This window comes from Mauremys mutica, chromosome 1 (genome assembly GCF_020497125.1).
Source record: "Mauremys mutica isolate MM-2020 ecotype Southern chromosome 1, ASM2049712v1, whole genome shotgun sequence".
In the NCBI taxonomy this organism is placed as follows: domain Eukaryota; kingdom Metazoa; phylum Chordata; order Testudines; family Geoemydidae; genus Mauremys; species Mauremys mutica.
In genome coordinates, this window is record NC_059072.1 from 360,104,738 (window position 1) to 360,130,662 (window position 25,925).

At 49.7% G+C, this 25,925-nt stretch overlaps 2 protein-coding genes across 2 annotated transcripts; both read left to right on the forward strand.

Annotated features, from left to right (window-relative positions):
• Positions 1–200: 200 nt before the first annotated feature.
• LOC123355318 (olfactory receptor 51G2-like) lies at positions 201–4,537 on the forward strand. Its single transcript, XM_044997666.1, has 2 exons — positions 201–288; positions 3,509–4,537. The coding sequence occupies exon 2, from the start codon at positions 3,549–3,551 to the stop codon at positions 4,482–4,484; it is 936 nt and encodes a 311-aa protein (XP_044853601.1). The 5' UTR covers positions 201–288; positions 3,509–3,548; the 3' UTR covers positions 4,485–4,537.
• Positions 4,538–16,999: 12,462 nt separating this feature from the next.
• On the forward strand, positions 17,000–17,935 carry LOC123368211 (olfactory receptor 51G2-like). The gene has a single exon (XM_045012842.1). It carries the CDS (start codon positions 17,000–17,002, stop codon positions 17,933–17,935), a length of 936 nt encoding a protein of 311 aa, XP_044868777.1.
• Positions 17,936–25,925: the final 7,990 nt, after the last annotated feature.

The window sequence follows — 25,925 nt, forward strand, 5'->3', positions numbered from 1 at the left end:
AGACTGCAGCCCAGTTGTGTAGCTTCACTGCACATCCCCTGTGATTTGGCCTCCTGCAATTTGCCATTGGCTGTGATGGGGTTAAAGCTAGTAAACATGAAGCCAAGCAGCTGAGGTTCCCTGATGGCCAAGTGGCCCCCAAGGGAATGTGCAGACATGCTTCATAAAGACAGTTGCCTCCCTGTCTGAACCGATGCTGGCTGCTGCCTGTGCAACCTCAGCACTGACTTCTTGTCCTTTTGGGTGAAGAACTTTGGTGTCAGCGGCTCCCCTTCTAGCAGGAATTGGGTACGTTGGGAGGTTTCACTATCTTTAAAATGCAAAGTAATGTGTAAAAGCTGCATCCATTGGCATCCATTGGCATATGTTCTGTGCAGTGGCAGAGGACTCAGCTGGGCTCCCGGGGTGACTCAGTGAGGGGGCTGGGGGCAGGCAGTGCTAGGTAGCTTGGGAACCCCTCCCCTACATATGCCCATGCTCCACAGTGGGTTATTCAAGCTACACAGAAATGTGACATTCAAAGCAATGCCACACAGGTATGTGACATTCAGAGTGTTAAAACCCCGATGCCCCGAGTCAGGATTTCTAATGGGGTCCCATTTCTCGTGGTACCATGTGTTCTGTGCCCGATCCTACCAGGGGCTGAGTGAGAGGAGACCCCACGGAATATCTCTGACTAGTTCCCAATCGCCTCAGGTTTATTTGCTCCTGGAAATTGAACCAGCAAATGCATTTTCAAACGATTTATTGTCTGGCTAGATTGTGAAGGCAGGAATTCAGAGCTGTGTTGCTCTGTGGTAACAGGTTCTATACGGCATATTTCTGTTCCCTGACTGGCTGAGGCTCCAAAACTTCTGCCCTATAGATAACCCTGAGAGTTACAGGACGACCTGCATGTCTGCTCCCTCTCTGGTCTCTGAGTGCCAGATGTCAGACCTTGTAACCTGCCCTCTCATGGGGTGGAATCCCGCGATCCTCCCACTCTCAGACTGGGTCCTGGGCTACAACACACTGTGGGGGGACTGTGCTTATCCAGCAGGTCCCAGAGTGTTTCACACCTGTGGTTCCTCCCTTTGTGAGCATGTGACTAATGCTGATATGAGTGATCAGCCAGCCTTCTTGAACTGAAACACTCTGAACAGTAAGAATAAAGTATAACATGGGAGAATAAGACTGTTTTCCAAGAACAGTCTGTACATGTCTCTGGCCCCAAGTCATCCCTCTCTGATGCAGACACAGGCAGGACAAGGGCCTTCAACTTTCCCCAGCGGTGTCCGTCCTTGCAGTCTGAAGAGCTTCTCAGCAACAGCTGCCCCATCTCTGGACAGGCTCCCAGCACTGGCAAAACAAGCTGTGTAATGTGGCTGGATCCCAGAAATAGGCTCTTCCCAGCTTGTAGCGCCGGTGTTGTCTCTCAACCTCCCTGAAGTGCTGACTGAGCGATTCCTTTTCTTTATCTCTGCCTTCCCATCCTGTTTGTTTTCCAGCAGCCTGCTATTAAATTAAGAAGAACCGTATTAGTTACATCCAATAAAGCCTTAACATAAACATCCCAAAAATTAACCCAATATAGTTATACTGCAAACATCCCAACAACCGGGTTTAACAGACACATTCATTATGGCAGCTCAGCGCCATGTCTGTCCCAATACCATTCCTGGATGCTACAGATTTTATGAATACAGGACAGAGACAGTCAGAGAGCGAGAGAGAGTAATAGACTACTTTACTGTGGGAAACCACGTTCCATTTCCATGAATACTCATGCATTTGACTTTGAAATCCACTTCTGCAAACCATCATCCTGCCTGAATAACAGCTCCTGGGGTTACTATGTACTAGAGATTGAGAGCTCAGGGAACGTGTATTTTCCACATAAGGTGCCCCTTTACATCCTCGCCCCCTCCATTTCCGCCCAGGCTGGGAGGTAAAACTCTGCAGATAAACTTCTGAATTCTGGGGCTGCACTGACCAGGGAGGGCTACTTTTGGGGTGTTAGACTCTTGGGACTTTGGGGGATTTTTGGGTTGCTGGACTGAAGACCCTGAGGGGAAAAGGACATTGCCAAACTTACTTGTGGGTGGGTCTTTGCTCATGGTTTGTGTTATGAATCCTGTTTCCCCAATATAATGCCACATTGTTTCCTTCCTTTATTAAAAGGATTTTGCTATACTCAGACTCCGTGCTTGCAAGAGGGGAAGTGTTGCCTCTTAGAGGCACCAGGTCACTGGGTGGGGACTCGAGACGGTTTTGCATTGCATTATTGAAATGGAACCCCTAGATACTGAACTCAGCCCTGGTTGCTGCCAACTCAGACACTCCGGATACAGGCTACAGACTGACAACAGAACCTGAGGCGAACCAGTCAGCTATTAACCCAGGGACAGAGGAGCTCCTAGACTTTTGTTTGCTGACAGTGACTGAATGAGGGTGGAGACGCTGTGATCTTTTCAGCTTCTGAAGAAATCTCGATGAGAGACGCTACATTTTAAGCCCACTCTAATCTGAGAAATCATCTCTGAGAGAAGATCAGAGGGGAAAGAATGGGTTGACATGTGTGTGCTAAAGTACAGATGTGTTAATGTTATGCCAAAACTTTTCATTGTAATATGAATTTTACACATCAGACTTTGATGACATGCATGTATATTGAAAGCCAGCAGCAGAGTTGGTGGAATCTACAGGAAGTAGCAATGGAAACTTTACTGCTTAATGGCTTTTGCTTTAGAAAGTATTTCAGAAATACTCCATATGCTATTTGGAAATGTTTTATGCTATGAACTCCTTGTTGAGTGAATCATAGAATCACAGAAGATTAGGGTTGGGAAACCTCAGGAGGTCATCTAGTCCAATGCCATGCTCAAAGCAGGACCAACAGCAACTAAATCATCCCAGCCAGGACCTTTACAAGCTGGGCCTTATAAACCTCTATGGATGGAGATTCTACCACCTCCCTAGGTAACCTATTCCAGTGCTTCACCAGCCTCCTAGTGAAGTAGTGTCTCCTAATATCCAACCTAGACTTCCCGCACTGCAAACTGAGACCTTTGCTCCTTGTTCTGTCATCTACCAACACTGAGAACAGCCGAGCTCCATCCTCTTTGGAACCCCCCAAAAACTCCAGATGTAGCCTCACCAGTGCTGAATAGAGGGGAATAATCACTTCCCTCGATCAGCTGGCAATGTTCCTACTAATGCAGACCAATATGCCTATCTCTAACTAGCGGGTGTCAGGGGGAAACTTTGAGAGCAGGTTATCTCATAGCTGCCTATTGCAGGAGTCCTTCCACCTTCCTCTGAAGCATGTGAAACTGGCCACTGGATACTGGGCTAGACGGACTGCAGGTCTGATCCAGTCTGGGAATGTCTATCTTGCTACCGGTGGTGTAAATCCAAAACATTGTTTTTCTTGATTTTTCTTTAGCTCCTGAGAGTTTCCAGACTTGTACTGAGAGCAGAAAGATATCTCATTAAATAACGTTTACTTTCCTGTTCTTTTTCCTTTCAGGAAGGAAAGTTCAAAACTCCTTGGATCTGCTCATTACATTATGTCAGCTCTCAATGACACCAAATTCAACTCTGCAGTGTTCCTTCTCACTGGGATACCTGGGCAGGAAGACGTCCATCTCTGGATCTCTGTCCCCTTCTGCTTAGTGTATGTTATTTCAATAGTAGGAAATTCAGTCATTCTGTTCATTATAAAAACAGATCCAAGCCTTCATGAGCCCATGTACATTTTCCTTTCCATGTTGGGTGTCACAGACCTTGGCTTATTGATAGCCACCATGCCAACGATACTGGGCATATTCTTGTTTAACTCTAGAGAGATCAGCTCTGATGCCTGTTTTGCCCAGTTGTTCTTTATCCAGTCATTTCAAAGCATTGAATCCTCCACGGTCTTGTTGATGGCCTTTGACCGCTTCATTGCGATCCGTGACCCGCTGAGATATTCTTCCATCTTAACCCTACCGAGAATAGCCAAGATGGGACTGGTGTGTGTGCTAAGAGGGGTGGCCGTAATGCTCCCACTCCCCCTTCTCCTGAAACGCTTCAGATATAGTCGAGTGAATATCCTCTCCCATTCCTACTGCATGGACCAAGAGGTCATGATGATGGCTTGTTCGGATATCAGAGTCTACAGCATCTATGGCTTGTTTATTACAGTCATAACGGTGGTGTTGGACTCGCTGCTCATTTTTCTCTCATATGTGATGATTCTCAAAACAGTGCTGAGCATCGCGTCCCACACAGAGTTCATCAGAGCCCTGAACACCTGCGTCTCTCACCTCTGTGCCGTCCTCCTCTTCTACACGCCAGAGTTCAGCCTGACTTTGATACACAGATACTGGAATGGCTCTTTTCCCTTGCTTCAGATTGTCCTGGGCTACGTCTACATTCTGGTTCCTCCTCTGATGAACCCAATCGTGTACAGTGTGAAAAGCAAACACCTTCGTTCGAGGATAATCAGGGTGTTCGTGAAGTGAAGGGTCAGTTCAGCACCCCGCCCCAGTGCTGGTGACATAGGAAACAAGAAACACAGGACCTGGTGACTTATTCCATCCTGGACCCTTATATCTGTGATACATGAGCTACTGATCTCCACTCTGTACAGACATGTTCAGATGGGATCTAAGGCCTAATGCAATGGTATAGGGGTTGTTTCCACCCACTGTAGAGGGAGGACAGGGCACTGGGGGAAGGAGACCAAGGCAGGCAGCAGTATTTACTAAGTGACTGTGTTTGTGGAGAGCTAGGGGACCGGTAGTATGTTGGCCCATAAATAACCGTATGAGTGGTTGCTCCAGACTCAGAATCCCTGACAATACTCTCCGTAAAGAGAAGGGACCTGCATGTTGTTTCTCATTACACCTGGCCTGTCACTGTCCCGTCTGTGGTTAAACATCCTTGGGCCATGAAAAAAGCTGCAGAGATGTTTTGTGGTCACAGTGCTCGCCGTTCCTGAGCGCTCTGGGTGCTGCTTGATCCATGGGGGCTGCACCAGCTGTGGACAGGGGCTATTCAAGGGACATAGACACCCACCCTTCCCCCACTCCCTCAGCCAGGTGCTTGCAACTGAATTATACCAGAGACCTCATTAATGCAGGAGCCACAAGGGAAGCCATTCCCATACCCGCCCAACCACCACCACCACCACTGGTGTCTCTGCACACAGCACACCTGCAGAGCCCACTCCACAAGAAAGTGCAGCAGAGCTGGCTGTGTGAGTGAGTGAGGGTCTGGCACACAGGAGTCCTGGGAAGAGACTCAGGCCTATATTCCCCTCCCCTGCATTTCTGCTGCCTCAGCAATGCAAGGGGTTGGAAAAGGGCCTCAGCTCCCCAACAGAGGCACAGCAACCTCCTGTCGCAGTCCAGCCCGTTCAGTGTAGCGTGACCACTTTCTCAAAAGGAAATAGCAACGCACATGCAAGAGCCCTCAATGGCCTCACCTTGGCCTTCTTCCTCCCCCTGAACTCCCACCTCCTGCTCCTCTCTTCCCCAAAGCCCCACCCACTGGCCAGGGCAGATGTCAGAGCCAGGCTGTGGTAAAAGAAGCCCAGGGAGCAAGTGCCGCTCTGGGGAACCCCAGACCCTCCATCTGCCCTGGTCAGGGGACCCAGCCTCTGGGGAAAAAGGAGAAGGGTCGGGGCCTCATAGCGAGGGCCGGATAAAGTCTGCCAACAGTGAAAAGTGGGCTCTGCCCATGAACAGGAGTGGATCGGCACCACAGGGCATTTGGACAAATGCTTTTCCGGAGTGTTTCAGCCCACACTGAGACTTGAATGCTGTATTCTGGGACTCCCCTGCCCAATTCAGGAAGTGTGGTCCACAGGATCTTGGCCAGAGTGGGCTGCACTCTTGCAACGCAGCCCCCAGGCTGCTCTAAACTCCACTGAAGCAGCGGAAGAACAGGCCAGAGGATCAAATCCCTGTAACAGGCTCCTGGTCCTCCCCGCTCTCTACAGCTCAGGTGGGAGCTCTGCTGGCACAGCAGAGAACTGAGGCAGGCCTGTCACCAGTCATATGGCTGGAAGGCTGGTCCTGTGGCCTGGTATGGCTCTGTGACTCAGGACAACAGGGTTGATTGCCTTGCTGTGTGAGACTGTGGGAAAGCCACTGGCTGTCTCTGAGCCTCTGCACAGGTGGATAATAGCCATCTATATTAATGAGCATGTATTCTGCAGATCCCTGTGCAATAGAAGGCTGGGGAGATGGGAAATTGGCTGTTGTCTCCTGTTTGTCCTTGAGTAGCTTACGTCTAGCACTCAGGTAGCTCAGTTGGTTTTTGGCACCAACTGCTGTCATGTTGGATGATAGCAGGGCATGGAGCAGCTTGTTTTGTCACCAGAAGAGCACTGTGGAGAGCCCAACCGAGCTGAATGGATAGGGGGTTCAGTGATTCCACCGGCTTCCACACTGCACCCCAGCGGGGACAACCCATCACAGAGATTTTAGAACAAACTGATAAACTAAACATTAAAAGGCACCAGGACCAGATGACATTCACCCAATAGTTCCGAAGGAACTCAAATATCAAATTTCAGAACTACTAACTGTGGTATATGTTAGGCTTTGTACAGGGTGAATGGTAGATAATATTGAAGGGTTTGCTTGTGTTCATTTTGGATAAAATGTGGTTTGCAGGGTGCTTATGCATTGGGAAGCATGCTGTGGCTCACCACTCTAGGAACGTTCTAGAGAAGGCCAGGGGGAGGGGGGTGAGCTCACATGTGGAATGAAGAACTATGACCATGTGATAAACAAATCCATTTATGAAAAGGTTAAATATGATTGGTTAGAGGTTCATGTTATGTAACTTGTTATGTAAGTGCCATGTGCTATAAAATAGCAAGGGGAGGGGCTCTTTGCTGGAGGGACTCTGCCTAATTTTTTGTACCCGGGGCTTCCTTTTGTACACACTGAATAAAGCCTTGTTGAATTGAATTGAATTGCATGGAATTGAATCGCATCACATCGAAGTCCCTTCATTCTGCCCAGCATCTGACTCATTGGGAACCACAAAGTCCCAACAATATCATGCTGATTTTTTTTAAAAGGCTACAGATGTGATCCAAGCAATTACAGGCTAGTCATCCTAACTTTAGTATCAGGGAAATTGGTTTAAACTATAGTAAAGAACAGAATTATCAGACACCCACATGAACATCATTTGCTGTGGAACAGTCAACGTGTCTTTTGCTAAGGGAAATCATGCCTCACCAATCTATCAGAATTCTTTCAGCAGACTAGCAAACGTGTGCAAGGGTGATCTAGAACAGGTGATATAGTGTACTGGGACTTTTGAGAAAAACTTTGACAAGCTCCCTCAACAAAGGCTCTTAAGAAAAGTAAGCAGTCATGGGAAAAGAAGGAAGGGTCTCTCCTGGATAAGTAACCGGTTAAAAGTTAGGAAACAAAGAGTAGGAGTAAATGGTCAGTTTTTAGAATGGAGGGATGTAAATTGTGGGGTCGTCCTGGGCTCTGGAGTGGGGCCAAGGCCGTTCCACATATTCATAAATGAACTGGAAAAAGGAGAAAGCAATGAGATGGCAAAATTTGCAGATGAGATTAAATTATTCAATATATTTAAGTGCAAAGCAGACCATGAAGAGTTACAAAGGGATCTCACATAACGTGGGGATTGGGCAATAAAATGGCAGATGAAATTCAGTGTTTTTAAATGCAAAAAAATAACACATGTTAGAAAAACCTAATCTCAACTGTACAGGCAAAATGATGGTGCCAAATTAGCTATTGCCACTCAAAAAAGAGATCTTGGAGTCATTTTGGATAGTTCTCTAAACATATCCACTCAGTGTGCAGCATCAGTCAAAAAAGCAAACAGAGTGCTGGGAACCATAGGTGGTGAATATAAGAGGCCAAGACAGGCTGAGCCTCCCCTGATGCTGCTGTCGCCACTGCCCAGCAGTTGCAGGGTTCTCACAGGGAAATTTTTATTGTGTCATGCAGGTTCCAGTGTAGCTGAGGAGGCAGTATGGGCTACTCAGCTTCTTCAGTAATCTCGCTGCACTCCATGGAGATTGTGAAACCAGGAAGCTGAGTAACACACATGACAGGTTGTCACCCCCGGGGTGCAGTCTGGCAGCTGTGGGAACCGCTGTGCCTCTGAACCCTCCAGCTGGGCTGCCCAATGTTACACTGCTTTGTTGGTGACACACAGTCCCTTCAAGCCCTGTTATCACCCAACACGACAGCAGGTGGCACCGCACACCCAACTGAGCCTCCTGAGCGCTTTACCTCAGCCACTCCAAGACAGGCAGGAGACAACAGCCAATTTCCCGGCTATCCAGCCTTGCACCCTTGCTGGAGTATAAACCCAAAATTATACCACCTTGCACTGCACAGGAGTCTGTACAGAATAAGCTCATTAATACAGGTCACTTTCCCCTTGATGTGGGAAATATATGCAACAGCCTTTGTACACAGAGATGAGATTTTCCCCAGACACTTTATTCAAAACACACTGGTAAAGATAAAGCATAACACAGGTTTATTAATTTAAAAAAAGATGGATTTGAAGTGATTAAAAGTGATAGAAATCCGATCAAAGCAGATTACCTAGCAAATAAACAAAAACACGAACTAAGGTTAACATGCTAGATAAACTGGATATGAATTATCAATTTCTCAACCTGACTGATGATACAAGCTGTCCACCAAGTTTCCATACGCAGGCTAGAAATCCCTTTAGCATGGGACTAGGATTTCCCCAAGTTCAGTCTTTGTTTGAAACCACTATGGCTTATTGTTAAAGGCAGCCTAGTCAGCAAGCTGTAAATTGGCCATTCAGCAATCTCAACTTGACCAAGGCAGGAGGGGAGGGGTTTTGGGTGCCACAGAAAGGGCAGCTTGACCCTGCATCCTTCCTGATAAGAATAGAGTTGAAGTTCCTGATACATTTTAGAAGAGCAGGATGTGCCCCAGGAATATCTCTTGGGGTCTCAAGGCTGCAGGCTCTGGAAAAACTCACACCTGGTTAATCAATAATCAGAAGGAACTTCTGCTTGATCATTGAAATGCTCACTTAAGAAGGTTCCTTTAAGGGACATGTCATTCTATTACTAATGTATAAATAAGGGGACTTGTTTGGGGACTCTTCGGGACTGGTCTCTCCCTCTGGATGCATCTTCTGTTCCCCAATGACAGACAGGCTGCCACTGTGTCATTTGAAAGCCACACTCAGCTTTGGTAATTATCAAGGGTTGGGAGTGTTTTACTGACCTGTTATGGACGTATGAAAGTGCTTGAGACTAAGTAAAGTTTAGTTTTAAGTGAAAGCACTCTTGTGTTGTCCTGTTTGTGCCAGCCATTGGTCGGACGGCCGTGTCTCCCCTGATTTGTTTCCTGACATCTCCTCTCACAGAGTAAAAGTTACCAAGAGCTTTGGGTTGAAAGAACCCCGGGTAACAAGTGAGGCCAAGAGATGATGTCATTCCCCACATTATATAGGAGAAAAATACAGGTACCAATATGGAGTTTAGTGTCTTGTGGTCTGGGTTCCATGTCCTTGAAAGCCCGGCTGAGTCATAGCATGCATTATCCATAGACGGTAGCAAGCATTCTCAGGAAGGCTCACCAGATGGGTTATAACCTTCGCCTAAAGACTGTTGTTTCCCCCAGCGTCCCATTACCTGGAATAGGCCCTTCTCATCCGGCTGTCTGGAGTGTAAGAATTTTTCCTAGTGGGGGTCACCCAGGTTGGGGGTTGGACTAGATGACCTCCTGAGGTCCCTTCTAACACTGATATTCTGTCATATTCTTGAGGTGTAACTAGATTTGAAATACAGATACATAATCAATATTAATAACTTCAGATGCCAAAATGATACAGGCATACAAATAGGATCAACATAGTCTGCAAACCATAATTTTTCCATAGAAACCTCATAAGACCTTTTATGTACAAGATGCATATAACTGTGTCATAATCATATCATAAGCATACCACTATGATTCATATCAGGGACAGTTTCACAGCCACCTCCTCAGCTACCCTGGAAACTGCAATGGGAATATAAAAAGCTGAGCTTCTTTGGGAAGAGACAAGCTTTTGCTGTGGGGCGACTTGAGGTCTCAGGAGAGTAGGCTTAGCAAGGCTGAGGTGGCTCCGGCCACCTCAGGAATCCTCCAACATCTGGGCTGGAGGCAGGGCCGGCTCTAGGTTTTTTGCCACTCGAAGCAAAAAAAAAATTGGCTGCCCCCACCCCAGCCCTGGGCTCTCCACCCCACCCCACCCGCACCCCCTGCCGCTCCAGCCCTGGGTCCCCCCCCCAAAACGTGACCTCTTCGTTCACCACAGCAATCCCTGTTTACACTTGCAGTGGGGATCAAACCGTTTCTCCTATTTTTATTTCACTTTAGTATAAATCTCGCTTCCCCTCGCCCATCCCCCGCAACCCCATCTTTAGTGCTCCAAATGCACATGGAAAGCACAGGGACTAACCCTCAAACCTTGTACCCGGAAAGGGCTGGGGATCTAGTAAAGAGGGTTCAGGCAGAGGAGTGGATGTGCTTGGGGGCTCTACACTGGCAGAGAAGCGGGTGTGATGTGCTCGCGGAGGAGGGTGGAGGAGGAGAGGGGGCATCAGGAGGGTTGTGGGAGAAGAGGTGCAGGGGAAGGGGGAGGTGAGGGGGGAGAGGACTGGGGGAGGGTACAAGGGGAGAGGTGCGGGGGAAGGGAGGCTACAAGGGGAAGGGGTGCGGCGAAGGAGCAATGGAGGGAGGTACAAGTGGAGGGGCTGCGAGCGGGATGGGGGGTGCAAGGGCTGAGAGGGGCAGGCGCTGACAGCTGCTTCCCCAGCCCCGCGCAGGCGGAGCCGAGAGGACAGACACTGACCCCCAGGTGCCCGAGTCACGGGGGTCCCCTGGCGGGGCAGTATCCCCCGCTGCCCCGCTCGGAGCTGGGCTCTGCCTCTCCCCGCCCAGGGCAGGCTGAGGTGGGGGAGGTGCGTGATGGGCTGGGCCCAGGGGCAGGAGGGGCTGGTGGCAGTTCCCTGGCAGCTCGGGCTGCCCAGCCACTCGCCCTGTCAGCGCATGAGCCGGGATCCGCGCCCCCTGCCTAGCCCGGCAGCGCCCTGCACAGCCCACTTGGGCGGGGAAACGCCGCGCCACCCTGGGGAGACTCAGGGCAGCAGCGGTGGTGGCAGCAGGACCCCTTCTCCCTCCCTGCATCCCAGGTCCTGCTTCCCTCCCTCCCCGGCTCCTCACACACTCCGGGAGCCTCTCTCGCCGCCGCAGCCCGGGCTCGGCTCCAGGGGACGATGCTCTGGCTCTCCAGTGGCAGGGCTCTGGCCAGGGCCGGCTCCTGGCTTTTTGCAGCCCCAAGCCAAAAAAAAAGGCGTTGGTGGAGAGCCACCCCTGGGAAAATGCCGCCCCAAGCACATGCTTGGAGCGCTGGTGCCTAGAGCCAGCCCTGGCTGGAGGGGCTCTGTAGACGGGTCGGACTCACCCCTGCATTGCCTCCTGCTGGTGACTCTGGGAATTAGCTCAGTCCAGCACTGGAGCACCCTCTGCAGGCTGGTGATCCACCTGTCCTCAGGCCCCCGTGTCCCTCCCTGGACCCAGTGCCCTTTTATATGGGGTGCCGCCCCTTGGCAGTAGCCCCTTTCTCTTAGGGTCTCCCCTCCTCGGGGAACCCCCACCCTCTATCCCCACCTTGCCTCAGTGTATGGCTACTGCCAGTCATTGTCTAGCCCCACGCCCTGGGGCAGACTGCAGTATCAGCCTACTCATCACTGGCAAGGAGGGTTTGGACCTGCTGCTTTGGCCTACCCCTGGGCTGCCCTCTGCAACTCCCAGTACCTTTGGCCCTTTGCTAGGCCGCAGCCTGGGGCTTTCCAGGCTGGAGCTCCCCGGCTCCTCTGCCTTTCCCCAGCTCTGCTTCACTCAGGTACCCTGTGTCCAACTCCCTGCAGCCAGGCCCATCTCCCTCTATAGCTAGAGAGAGACTCTGTTGGCTTCTAGCTTCCCTGGCCTTCTTATAAGGTCCTTGGCTCAGTTTGGGGCGTGGCCCCAACTGCAGCCACTTCCCCAATCAGCCCAGCCTAGAGCAGCAGCTCTCAAGCCCTGCCAGGCCGCTTTTAAACCCCTCAGGGCAGGAGCAGGGTCCACCCTGCTATAGGCTCATTGCTCCAGCCATGGGGTCTGTGGAAGCTCTGGGCTTCTCCAGGAGCGGGGTGTGGGCGGCTGTCAACACTCCGACTGTGGGGGTGGGGCAGAAGGAGTGGGGCCGGGGGTTTCCACCCCCTGCTAATGTTGGAAATTATAAGGAAAGTGACAGACGATAAGACAGAAAATATCATGATGCCTCTATATAAATCTGTAGTATACCCACACCTTGATTAGTTTTTGTAGTTTTCTTCATCCCATTTCCTAAAGAAATATACTAGAATTTGAAAAAGTACAGAGAAGGGTGAGAAAAATGTTTAGGGCTATGGAACAGCTTCCATATAAGGAGACATTAAAACGCCTGAAACATTTCAGCTTGGGGATAAAACAGAGGTCTATAAAATCATGGGTGTTGTGAAGAAAGTGAATCAGGAAGTGTTATTTACCCCTTCATAAGAACCAGGGGTCATCCCAGGAAGTTAGTCGGCAGCAGGTTTAAAACAAAATAAGGGACTTTTTACACAAAGTACAGTCAGCTGTGGAACCCATTGCCAGGGAATGTTCTGAAAGCCAAAAGACTAACTGGTCCAATACTGAACTAGATAAATTTCATACAAAATAGATAATTTTTCCCTGAAAGCTCTGCTGCCATGGTATTTCCCAGCTGCAGCTCCTTGGATCCACAACAGAAAAGGGAATTTTTCATCTGCTGATTCCACGCAACATAAATGAAGTTCGCACTGACTCAGATTGTGGCTGGGGTATTGTGCCCATCAGCTACTCTAACCAGCCTTCCCATCTCTGTGCAGCCCCCGCCACCCTGTACAAGGCCCTTCAGCAGATCCTGTGGGCAGTGGCTACTGTGACAGGCCCTGGTAGCACTTTTCTGATGAACCTGTGCTAGCCGGGAGCTGGAGAGGGTTCTAGAGCAGTTGTGAAGGAACAGAGACTGTGGGTGGGGGGCCTAGCTACCAGTGGATCACTGAGATTTGTGCCTAACTTTGGGAATCCCTAGATCCTGGGTCCTGTCTTTCATTCCTCAGGGAGAAGGGAAGGGACCACGACTCCTGCAACGATCTGGTGGAAATTTCCATGTACGGAGTTTTGTGAAATCTCCCTTTCCTGGCCTGCACCATGGGTTTGTATTGTAGGAAGGGGGTCTGCCGGAGAGAAATCTGGTCCTATAGTATTATTGTTATTATTATTATTATTATTTGCTTTATTTCAGCAAGGTCAAAGCTGTGACAGCAGCATCGTTACCACTCACCACCCCCAAAGAAACCATGTGACTAATCGGAACCATACCAACAGTGATGACAAGCCTGGATTCCAGGAATAGAGACGGCAGCCCAGTTGTGTAGCCTCACTGCACATCCCCTGTGATTTGGCCTCCTGCAATTTGCCATTGGCTGTGATGGGGTTAAAGCTGGTAAACATGAAGCCAAGCAGCTGAGGTTCCCTGATGGCCAAGTGGCCCCCAAGGGAATGTGCAGACATGCTTCATAAAGACAGTTGCCTCCCTGTCTGAACAGATGCTGCCTGCTGCCTGTGCAACCTCAGCACTGACTTCTTGTCCTTTTGGGTGAAGACGTCTGGTGACAGCGGCTCCCCTTCTAGCAGGAATTGGGTACGTTGGGAGGTTTCACTATCTTTAAAATGCAAAGTAATGTGTAAAAGCTGCATCCATTGGCAGATGTTCTGTGCAGTGGCAGAGGACTCAGCTGGGCTCCCGGGGTGACTCAGTGAGGGGGCTGGGAGTAGGCAGTGCTAGGTAGCTTGGGAACCCCTCCCCTACATATGCCCATGCTCCACAGTGGGTTATTCAAGCTACACAGAAATGTGACATTCAAAGCAATGCTTCACAGAAATGTGACATTCAGAGTGTTAAAACCCCGATGCCCCGAGTCAGGATTTCTAATGGGGTCCCATTTCTCGTGGTACCATGTGTTCTGTGCCCGATCCTACCAGGGGCTGAGTGAGAGGAGACCCCACGGAATATCTCTGACTAGTTCCCAATCACCTCAGGTTTATTTGCTCCTGGAAATTGAACCAGCAAATGCATTTTCAAACGATTTATTGTCTGGCTAGATTGTGAAGGCAGGAATTCAGAGCTGTGTTGCTCTGTGGTAACAGGTCCCATACGGCATATTTCTGTTCCCTGACTGGCTGAGGCTCCAAAACTTCTGCCCTATAGATACCCCTGAGAGTTACAGGACGACCTGCATGTCTGCTCCCTCTCTGGTCTCTGAGTGCCAGATGTCAGACCTCATAACCTTCCCTCTCCTGGGGTGGAATCCCGCGATCCTCCCACTCTCAGACTGGGTCCTGGGCTACAACACACTGTGGGGGGACTGTGCTTATCCAGCAGGTCCCAGAGTGTTTCACACCTGTGGTTCCTCCCTTTGTGAGCATGTGACTAATGAGTGATCATCCAGCCTTCTTGAACTGAAACACTCTGAACAGTAAGAATAAAGTATAACATGGGAGAATAAGACGGTTTTCCAAGAACAGTCTGTACATGTCTCTGACCCCAAGTCCTCCCTCTCTGATGCAGACACAGGCAGGCCAAGGGCCTTCAGATTTCCCCAGCGGTGTCCGTCCTTGCAGTCTGAAGAGCTTCTCAGCAACAGCTGCCCCAGCTCTGGACAGGCTCCCAGCACTGGCAAAACAAGCTGTGTAATGTGGCTGGATCCCAGAAATAGGCTCTTCCCAGCTTGTAGCTCCGGTGCTGTCTCTCAACCTCCCTGAAGTGCTGACTGAGTGATTCCTTTTCTTTATCTCTGCCTTCCCATCCTGTTTGTTTTCCAGCAGCCTGCTATTAAATTAAGAAGAACCGTATTAGTTACATCCAATAAAGCCTTAACATAAACATCCCAAAAATTAACCCAATATAGTTATATTGCAAACATCCCAACAACTGGGTTTAACAGACACATTCATTATGGCAGCTCAGCGCCATGTCTGTCCCAATACCATTCCTGGATGCTACAGATTTTATGAATACAGGACAGAGACAGTCAGAGAGCGAGAGAGAGTAATAGACTACTTTACTGTGGGAAACCACGTTCCATTTCCATGAATACTCATGCATTTGACTTTGAAATCCACTTCTGCAAACCATCATCCTGGCTGAATAACAGCTCCTGGGGTTACTATGTACTAGAGACTGAGAGCTCAGGGAATGTGTATTTTCCACATAAGGTGCCCCTTTACACCCTCGCCCCCTCTATTTCCTCCCAGGCTGGGAGGTAAAACTCTGCAGATAAACTTCTGAATTCTGGGGCTGCACTGACCAGGGAGGGCTACTTTTGGGGTGTTGGACTCTTGGGACTTTGGGGGATTTTTGGGTTGCTGGACTGAAGACCCTGAGGGGAAAAGGACATTGCCAAACTTACTTGGGGGTGGGTCTTTGCTCATGGTTTGTGTTATGAATCCTGTTTCCCCAATATAATGCCACATTGTTTCCTTCCTTTATTAAAAGGATTTTGCTATACTCAGACTCCGTACTTGCAAGAGGGGAAGTGTTGCCTCTTAGAGGCACCAGGTCACTGGGTGGGGACTCGAGACGGTTTTGCATTGCATTATTGAAATGGAACCCCTAGATACTGAACTCAGCCCTGGTTGCTGCCAACTCAGACACTCCGGATACAGGCTACAGACTGACAGAACAGAACCTGAGGCGAACCAGTCAGCTATTAACCCAGGAACAGAGGAGCTCCTAGACTTTTGTTTGCTGACAGTGACTGAATGAGGGTGGAGACGCTGTGATCTTTTCAGCTTCTGAAGAAATCTGGATGAGAGACACTACATTTTAAGCCCACTCTAATCTGAGAAATCATCTCTGAGAGAAGATCAGAGGGGAAAGAATGGGTTGACATGTGTGTGCTAAAGTACAGATGTGTTAATGTTATGCCAAAACTTTTCATTGTAATACAAATTTTACACATCAAACTTTGATGACATGCATGTATATTGAAAGCCAGCAGCAGAGTTGGTGGAATCTACAGGAAGGAGCAGTGGAAACTTTACTGCTTAATGGCTTTTGCTTTAGAAAGTATTTCAGAAATACTCCATATGCTATTTGGAAATGTTTTATGCTATGAACTCCTTGTTGAGTGAATCATAGAATCACAGAAGATTAGGGTTGGGAAACCTCAGGAGGTCATCTAGTCCAATGCCCTGCTCAAAGCAGGACCAACAGCAACTAAATCATCCCAGCCAGGACCTTTACAAGCTGGGCCTTATAAACCTCTATGGATGGAGATTCTACCACCTCCCTAGGTAACCCATCCCAGTGCTTCACCAGCCTCCTAGTGAAGTAGAGTCTCCTAATATCCAACCTAGACTTCCCCCACTGCAAACTGAGACTTTTGCTCCTTGTTCTGTCATCTACCAACACTGAGAACAGCCGAGCTCCATCCTCTTTGGAACCCCCCAAATACTCCAGATGTAGCCTCACCAGTGCTGAATAGAGGGGAATAATCACTTCCCTCGATCAGCTGGCAATGTTCCTACTAATGCAGGCCAATAGGCCTATCTCTAACCAGCGGGTGTCAGGGGGAAACTTTGAGAGCAGGTTATCTCATAGCTGCCTATTGCAGGAGTCCTTCCACCTTCCTCTGAAGCATGTGAAACTAGCCAGTGGATACTGGGCTAGACGGACTGCAGGTCTGATCCAGTCTGGGAATGTCTATCTTGCTACCGGTGGTGTAAATCCAAAACATTGTTTTTCTTGATTTTTCTTTAGCTCCTGAGAGTTTCCAGACTTGTACTGAGAGCAGAAAGATATCTCATTAAATAACGTTTACTTTCCTGTTCTTTTTCCTTTCAGGAAGGAAAGTTCAAAACTCCTTGGATCTGCTCATTACATTATGTCAGCTGTCAATGAAACCAAATTCAACTCTGCAGTGTTCCTTCTCACTGGGATACCTGGGCAGGAAGACGTCCATCTCTGGATCTCTGTCCCCTTCTGTTTAGTGTATGTTATTTCAATAGTAGGAAATTCAGTCATTCTGTTTATTATAAAAACAGATCCAAGCCTTCATGAGCCCATGTACATTTTCCTTTCCATGTTGGGTGTCACAGACCTTGGCTTATTGATAGCCACCATGCCAACGATACTGGGCATATTCTTGTTTAACTCTAGAGAGATCAGCTCTGATGATTGTTTTGCCCAGTTGTTCTTTATCCAGTCATTTCAATGCATTGAATCCTCCGTGCTCTTGTTGATGGCCTTTGACCGCTTCATTGCAATCCGTGACCCTCTGAGATATTCTTCCATCTTAACCCTACCGAGAATAGCCAAGATGGGACTGGTGTGTGTGCTAAGAGGGGTGGCCGTAATGCTCCCACTCCCCCTTCTCCTGAAACGGTTCAGATATTGTCGAGTGAATGTCCTCTCCCATTCCTACTGCATGGACCAAGAGGTCATGATGATGGCTTGTTCGGATATCAGAGTCTACAGCATCTATGGCTTGTTTATTACAGTCATAACGGTGGTGTTGGACTCGCTGCTCATTTTTCTCTCATATGTGATGATTCTCAAAACAGTGCTGAGCATCGCGTCCCACACAGAGTTCATCAGGGCCCTGAACACCTGCGTCTCCCACCTCTGTGCCGTCCTCCTCTTCTACACGCCAGAGTTCAGCCTGACTTTGATACACAGATACTGGAATGGCTCTTTTCCCTTGCTTCAGATTGTCCTGGGCTACGTCTCCCTTCTGGTTCCTCCTCTGATGAACCCAATCGTGTACAGTGTGAAAAGCAAACACCTTCGTTCGAGGATAATCAGGGTGTTCGTGAAGTGAAGGGTCAGTTTAGCACCCCGCCCCAGTGCTGGTGACATAGGAAACAAGAAACACAGGACCTGGAGACTTATTCCATCCTGGACCCTTATATCTGTGATACATGAGCTACTGATCTCCACTCTGTACAGACATGTTCAGATGGGGTCTAAGGCCTAATGCAATGGTATAGGGGTTGTTTCCACCCACTGTAGAGGGAGGACAGTGCACTGGGGGAAGGAGACCAAGGCAGCCAGCAATATTTACTAAGTGACTGTGTTTGTGGAGAACCAGGGGACCGGTAGTATGTTGGCCCATAACTAACCATATCAGTGGTTGCTCCAGACTCAGAATCCCTGACAATACTCTCCGTAAAGAGAAGGGACCTGCATGTTGTTTCTCATTACACCTGGCCTGTCACTGTCCCGTCTGTGGTTAAACATCCTTGGGCCATGAAAAAAGCTGCAGAGATGTTTTGTGGTCACAGTGCTCGCCGTTCCTGAGCGCTCTGGGTGCTGCGTGATACATGGGGGCTGCACCAGCTGTGGACAGGGGCTATTCTAGGGACATAGACACCCACCCTTCCCCCACTCCCTCAGCCAGGTGCTTGCAACTGAATTATACCAGAGACCTCATTAATGCAGGAGCCACAAGGGAAGCCATTCCCATACCCGCCCAACCACCACCACCGCTGGTGTCTCTGCACACAGCACACCTGCAGAGCCCACTCCACAAGAAAGTGCAGCAGACCTGGCTGTGTGAGTGAGTGAGGGTCTGGCACACAGGAGTCCTGGGAAGAGACTCAGACCTATATTCCCCTCCCCTGCATTTCTGCTGCCTCAGCAATGCAAAGGGTTGGAAAAGGGCCTCAGCTCCCCAACAGAGTCACAGCAACCTCCTGTCGCAGTCCAGCCCATTCAGTGTAGCGTGACCACTTTCTCAAAAGGAAAAAGCAACGCACATGCAAGAGCCCTCAATGGCCTCACCTTGGCCCTCTTCCTCCCCCTGAACTCCCACCTCCTGCTCCTCTCTTCCCCAAAGCCCCACCCACTGGCCAGGGTGGATGTCAGAGCCAGGCTGTGGTAAAAGAAGCCCAGGGAGCAAGTGCCGCTCTGGGGAACCCCAGACCCTCCATCTGCCCTGGTCAGGGGACCCAGCCTCTGGGGAAAAAGGAGCAGGGTCAGGGCCTCATAGCGAGGGCCGGATAAAGTCCGCCAACAGTGAAAAGTGGGCTCTGCCCATGAACAGGAGTGGATCGGCACCACAGGGCATTTGGACAAATGCTTTTCCGGAGTGTTTCAGCCCACACTGAGACTTGAATGCTGTATTTTGGGACTCCCCTGCCCAATTCAGGAAGTGTGGTCAACCTTAATTCAGTGGCCATTAGAGATTGCGTGTTGGGGACTGTCCCCTTTATGGTAGGAGAGATTAGAGGGGTCAGTGAACCGTTGATACAGAGTGTGACCCTATAAGATTCCTGTGACTTTTGGAGCTGACAGAAGCTTTGTAGAGCCAGCTGGTGGGAGAGAGGAAGGTGGTCCTGGGGAATAGTTAGTGCTTTGGGAAATCCCAGGCTACTGGTTTCTTAAGGGCCTGGGACAAGGGCCTAGTAGGACAGGGCAGGGCTCCCTTCACTCCATGTGAAACAGGAGGAACCTTAGGAGGGCAGGCAGGCTGCATCCTCTCTGGAAACATGGGCAACACAAGCAGGGGATGGACAGCTGCCCTCGCTCAGCCCAGGGGAGAGGGACTGAGATATCAGGGGTACCAGCTGGGGAGAAGCCAGTGAAGCTGCAGCAAGCCTGGAACAAGGCTGACCCCTGCAAGCAGGAGGGTGGGAGGCTCCTGAGTAAAGGAGGAGGATGGGGATGGAGGGTAGGAGAGCCTGTGTTTTGGAGAAGACTGAATTAATGTGACCCCACAGAAGGGGCTCTTGTTTTCAGTATCCCAGGCTGAGAGTAAGTCATGGCAAGGACCTTAGAGGGAAGGGCAGGAAGCCTTCTCTGCTACCTCTGGCCCCAAGGGGCACTCTGGGGTGGCCCCTGTCCACAGGATCTTGGCCAGAGTGGGCTGCACTCTTGCAACCCAGCCCCCAGGCTGCTCTAAACTCCACTGAAGCAGCGGAAGAACAGGCCAGAGGATCAAATCCCTGTAACAGGCTCCTGGCCCTCCCCGCTCTCTACAGCTCAGGTGGGAGATCTGCTGGCACAGCAGAGAACTGAGGCAGGCCTGTCACCAGTCAGATGGCTGGAAGGCTGGTCCTGTGGCATGGCACTGCTCTGTGACTCAGGACAACAGGGTTGATTGCCTTGCTGTGTGAGACTGTGGGAAAGCCACTGGCTGTCTCTGAGCCTCTGCACAGGTGGATAATAGCCATCTATATTAATGAGCATGTATTCTGCAGATTCCTGTGCAATAGAAGGCTGCGGAGATGGGAAATTGGCTGTTGTCTCTTGTTTGTCCTTGAGTAGCTTAGGTAAAGCACTCAGGTAGCTCAGTTGGTTTTTGGCACCAACTGCTGTCATGTTGGATGATAGCAGGGCCTTGAGCAGCTTGTTTTCTCACCAGAAGAGCACTGTGGAAAGCCCAACCGAGCTGAATGGATAAGGGGTTCAGTGATTCCACCGGCTTCCACACTGCACCCCAGGGGGGACAACCCATCACAGAGATTTTAGAACAAACTGATAAACTAAACATTAAAAGGCACCAGGACCAGATGACATTCACCCAATAGTTCCGAAGGAACTCAAATATCAAATTTCAGAACTACTAACTGTGGTATATGTTAGGCTTTGTACAGGGTGAATGGTAGATAATATTGAAGGGTTTGTTTGTGTTCATTTTGGATAAAATGAGGTTTGCAGGGTGCTTATGCATAGGGAAGCATGCTGTGGCTCACCACCCTAGGAACATTCTAGGGAAGGCCAAGGGGAGGGGGGTGAGCTCAGCATGTGGAATGTAGAACTATGACCATGTGATAAACAAATCCATTTATGAAAAGGTTAAATATGATTGGTTAGAGGTTCATGTTATGTAACTTGTTATGTAAGTGCCATGTGCTATAAAATAGCAAGGGGAGGGGCTCTTTGCTGGAGGGACTCTGCCTAATTTTTTGTACCAGGGCCTTCCTTTTGTATACACTGAATAAAGCCTTGTTGAATTGAATTGAATTGAATCGCATGGAATTGAATCGGATCACATCGACGTCCCTTCATTCTGCCCAGCATCTGACTCATTGGGAACCACAAAGTCCCAACAATATCATGCTGATTTTTTTTTAAAAGGCTACAGATGTGATCCAAGCAATTACAAGCTAGTCATCCTAACTTTAGTATCAGGGAAATTGGTTTAAACTATAGTAAAGATCAGAATTATCAGACACCCACATGAACATCATTTGCTGTGGAACAGTCAACGTGTCTTTTGCTAAGGGAAATCATGCCTCACCAATCTATCAGAATTCTTTCAGCAGACTAGCAAACGTGTGCAAGGGTGATATAGAACAGGTGATATAGTGTACTGGGACTTTTGAGAAAAACTTTGACAAGCTCCCTCAACAAAGGCTCTTAAGAAAAGTAAGCAGTCATGGGAAAAGAAGGAAGGGTCTCTCCTGGATAAGTAACCAGTTAAAAGTTAGGAAACAAAGAGTAGGAGTAAATGGTCAGTTTTTAGAATGGAGGGATGTAAATTGTGGAGTCGTCCTGGGCTCTGGAGTGGGGCCAAGGCCGTTCCACATATTCATAAATGAACTGGAAAAAGGAGAAAGCAATGAGATGGCAAAATTTGCAGATGAGATTAAATTATTCAATATATTTAAGTGCAAAGCAGACCATGAGGAGTTACAAAGGGATCTCACATAACCTGCGGATTGGGCAATAAAATGGCAGATGAAATTCAGTGTTTTTAAATGCAAAAAAATAAAACATGTTGGAAAAACCTAATCTCAACTGTACAGGCAAAATGATGGTGCCAAATTAGCTATTGCCACTCAAAAAAGAGATCTTGGAGTCATTTTGGATAGTTCTCTAAACATATCCACTCAGTGTGCAGCATCAGTCAAAAAAGCAAACAGAGTGCTGGGAACATAGGTGGTGAATATAAGAGGCCAAGACAGGCTGAGCCTCCCCTGATGCTGCTGTCACCACTGCCCAGCAGTTGCAAGGTTCTCACAGGGAAATTTTTATTGTGTCATGCAGGTTCCAGGGTAGCTGAGGAGGCAGTATGGGCTACTCAGCTTCTTCAGTAATCTCGCTGCGCTCCATGGAGATTGTGAAACCAGGAAACTGAGTAACACACGTTACAGGTTGTCACCCCCGGGGTGCAGTCTGGGAGCTGTGGGAACCGCTGTGCCTCTGAACCCTCCAGTTGGGCTGCCCAATGTTACACTGCTTCGTTGGTGACACAGTCAGTCCCTTCAAGCCCTGTTATCACCCAACACGACAGCAGGTGGCACCGCACTCCCAACTGAGCCTCCTGAGCGCTTTACCTAAGCCACTCCAAGACAGGCAGGAGACAACAGCCAATTTCCCGGCTATCCAGCCTTGCACCCTTGCTGGAGTAGAAACCCAAAATTATACCACCTTGCACTGCACTGGAGTCTGTACAGAATAAGCTCATTAATACAGGTCACTTTCCCCTTGATGTGGGAAATATATGCAACAGCCTTTGTACACAGAGATGAGATTTTCCCCAGACACTTTATTCAAAACACACTGGTAAAGATAAAGCATAAAACAGGTTTATTAATTTAAAAAAAGATGGATTTGAAGTGATTAAAAGTGATAGAAATCTGATCAAAGCAGATTACCTAGCAAATAAACAAAAACACGAACTAAGGTTAACGTGCTAGATAGACTGGATATGAATTATCAATTTCTCAACCTGACTGATGATACAATCTGTCCACCAAGTTTCCATATGCAGGCTAGAAATCCCTTTAGCATGGGACTAGGATTTCTCCCAGTTTAGTCTTTGTTTGAAACCACTATGGCTTATTGTTAAAGGCAGCCTAGTCAGCAAGTAAATTGGCCATTCAGCAATCTCAACTTGACCAAGGCAGGAGGGGAGGGGTTTTGGGTGCCACAGAAAGGGCAGCTTGACCCTGCATCCTTCCTGATAAGAATAGAGTTGAAGTTGCTGATACATTTTAGAAGAGCAGGATGTGCCCCAGGAATATCTCTTGGGGTCTCAAGGCTGCAGGCTCTGGAAAAACACACCTGGTTAATCAATAATCAGAAGGAACTTCCGCTTGATCATTGAAATGCTCACTTAAGAAGGTTCCTTTAAGGGACATGTCATTCTATTACTAATGTATAAATAAGGGGACTTGTTTGGGGACTCTTCGGGACTGGTCTCTCCCTCTGGATGCATCTTCTGTTCCCCAATGACAGACAGGCTGCCACTGTGTCATTTGAAAGCCACACTCAGCTTTGGTAATTATCAAGGGTTGGGAGTGTTTTACTGACCTGTTATGGACGTATGAAAGTGCTTGAGACTAAGTAAAGTTTAGTTTTAATGAAAGCACTCTTGTGTTGTCCTGTTTGTGCCAGCCATTGGTCGGACGGCCGTGTCTCCCCTGATTTGTTTCCTGACATCTCCTCTCACAGAGTAAAAGTTACCAAGAGCTTTGGGTTGAAAGAACCCCGGGTAACAAGTGAGGCCAAGAGATGATGTCATTCCCCACATTATACAGGAGAAAAATACAGGTACCAATATGGAGTTTAGTGTCTTGTGGTCTGGGTTCCATGTCCTTGAAAGCCCGGCTGAGTCATAGCATGCATTATCCATAGACGGTAGCAAGCATTCTCAGGAAGGCTCACCAGATGGGTTATAACCTTCGCCTAAAGACTGTTGTTTCCCCCAGCGTCCCATTACCTGGAATAGGCCCTTCTCATCCGGCTGTCTGGAGTGTAAGAATTTTTCCTAGTGGGTGTCACCCAGGTTGGGGGTTGGACTAGATGACCTCCTGAGGTCCCTTCTAACACTGATATTCTATCATATTCTTGAGGTGTAACTAGATTTGAAATACAGATACATAATCAATATTAATAACTTCAGATGCCAAAATGATACAGGCATACAAATATGATCAACATAGTCTGCAAACCATAATTTTTCCATAGAAACCTCATAAGACCTTTTATGTACAAGATGCATATAACTGTGTCATAATCATATCATAAGCATACCACTATGATTCATATCAGGGACAGTTTCACAGCCACCTCCTCAGCTACCCTGGAAACTGCAATGGGAATATAAAAAGCTGAGCTTCTTTGGGAAGAGACAAGCTTTTGCTGTGGGGCGACTTGAGGTCTCAGGAGAGTAGGCTTAGCAAGGCTGAGGTGGCTCCGGCCACCTCAGGAATCCTCCAACATCTGGGCTGGAGGCAGGGCCGGCTCTAGGTTTTTTGCCACTCGAAGCAAAAAAAAAATTGGCTGCCCCCACCCCAGCCCTGGGCTCTCCACCCCACCCCACCCGCACCCCCTGCTGCTCCAGCGCTGGGTCCCCCCCCCAAAACGTGACCTCCTCGTTCACCACAGCAATCCCTGTTTACACTTGCAGTGGGGATCAAACCGTTTCTCCTATTTTTATTTCACTTTAGTATAAATCTCGCTTCCCCTCGCCCGTCCCCCGCAACCCCATCTTTAGTGCTCCAAATGCACATGGAAAGCACAGGGACTAACCCTCAAACCTTGTACCCGGAAAGAGCTGGGGATCTAGTAAAGAGGGTTCAGGCAGAGGAGTGGATGTGCTTGGGGGCTCTACACTGGCAGAGAAGCGGGTGTGATGTGCTCGCGGAGGAGGGTGGAGGAGGAGAGGGGGCATCAGGAGGGTTGTGGGAGAAGAGGTGCAGGGGAAGGGGGAGGTGAGGGGGGAGAGGACTGGGGGAGGGTACAAGGGGAGAGGTGCGGGGGAAGGGAGGCTACAAGGGGAAGGGGTGCGGCGAAGGAGCAATGGAGGGAGGTACAAGTGGAGGGGCTGCGAGCGGGATGGGGGGTGCAAGGGCTGAGAGGGGCAGGCGCTGACAGCTGCTTCCCCAGCCCCGCGCAGGCGGAGCCGAGAGGACAGACACTGACCCCCAGGTGCCCGAGCCGCGGGGGTCCCCTGGCGGGGCAGTATCCCCCGCTGCCCCGCTCGGAGCTGGGCTCTGCCTCTCCCCGCCCAGGGCAGGCTGAGGTGGGGGAGGTGCGTGATGGGCTGGGCCCAGGGGCAGGAGGGGCTGGTGGCAGTTCCCTGGCAGCTCGGGCTGCCCAGCCACTCACCCTGTCAGCGCATGAGCCGGGATCCGCGCCCCCTGCCTATCCCGGCAGCGCCCTGCACAGCCCACTTGGGCGGGGAAACGCCGCGCCACCCTGGGGAGACTCAGGGCAGCAGCGGTGGTGGCAGCAGGACCCCTTCTCCCTCCCTGCATCCCAGGTCCTGCTTCCCTCCCTCCCCGGCTCCTCACACACTCCGGGAGCCTCTCTCGCCGCCGCAGCCCGGGCTCGGCTCCAGGGGACGATGCTCTGGCTCTCCAGTGGCAGGGCTCTGGCCAGGGCCGGCTCCTGGCTTTTTGCAGCCCCAAGCCAAAAAAAAAGGCGTTGGTGGAGAGCCACCCCTGGGAAAATGCCGCCACAAGCACATGCTTGGAGCGCTGGTGCCTAGAGCCTGCCCTGGCTGGAGGGGCTCTGTAGACGGGTCGGACTCACCCCTGCGGTGCCTCCTGCTGGTGACTCTGGGAATTAGCTCAGTCCAGCACTGGAGCACCCTCTGCAGGCTGGTGATCCACCTGTCCTCAGGCCCCCGTGTCCCTCCCTGGACCCAGTGCCCTTTTATATGGGGTGCCAGCCCTTGGCAGTAACCCCTTTCTCTTAGGGTCTCCCCTCCTCGGGGAACCCCCACCCTCTATCCCCACCTTGCCTCAGTGTATGGCTACTGCCAGTCATTGTCTAGCCCCACGCCCTGGGGCAGACTGCAGTATCAGCCTACTCATCACTGGCAAGGAGGGTTTGGACCTGCTGCTTTGGCCTAC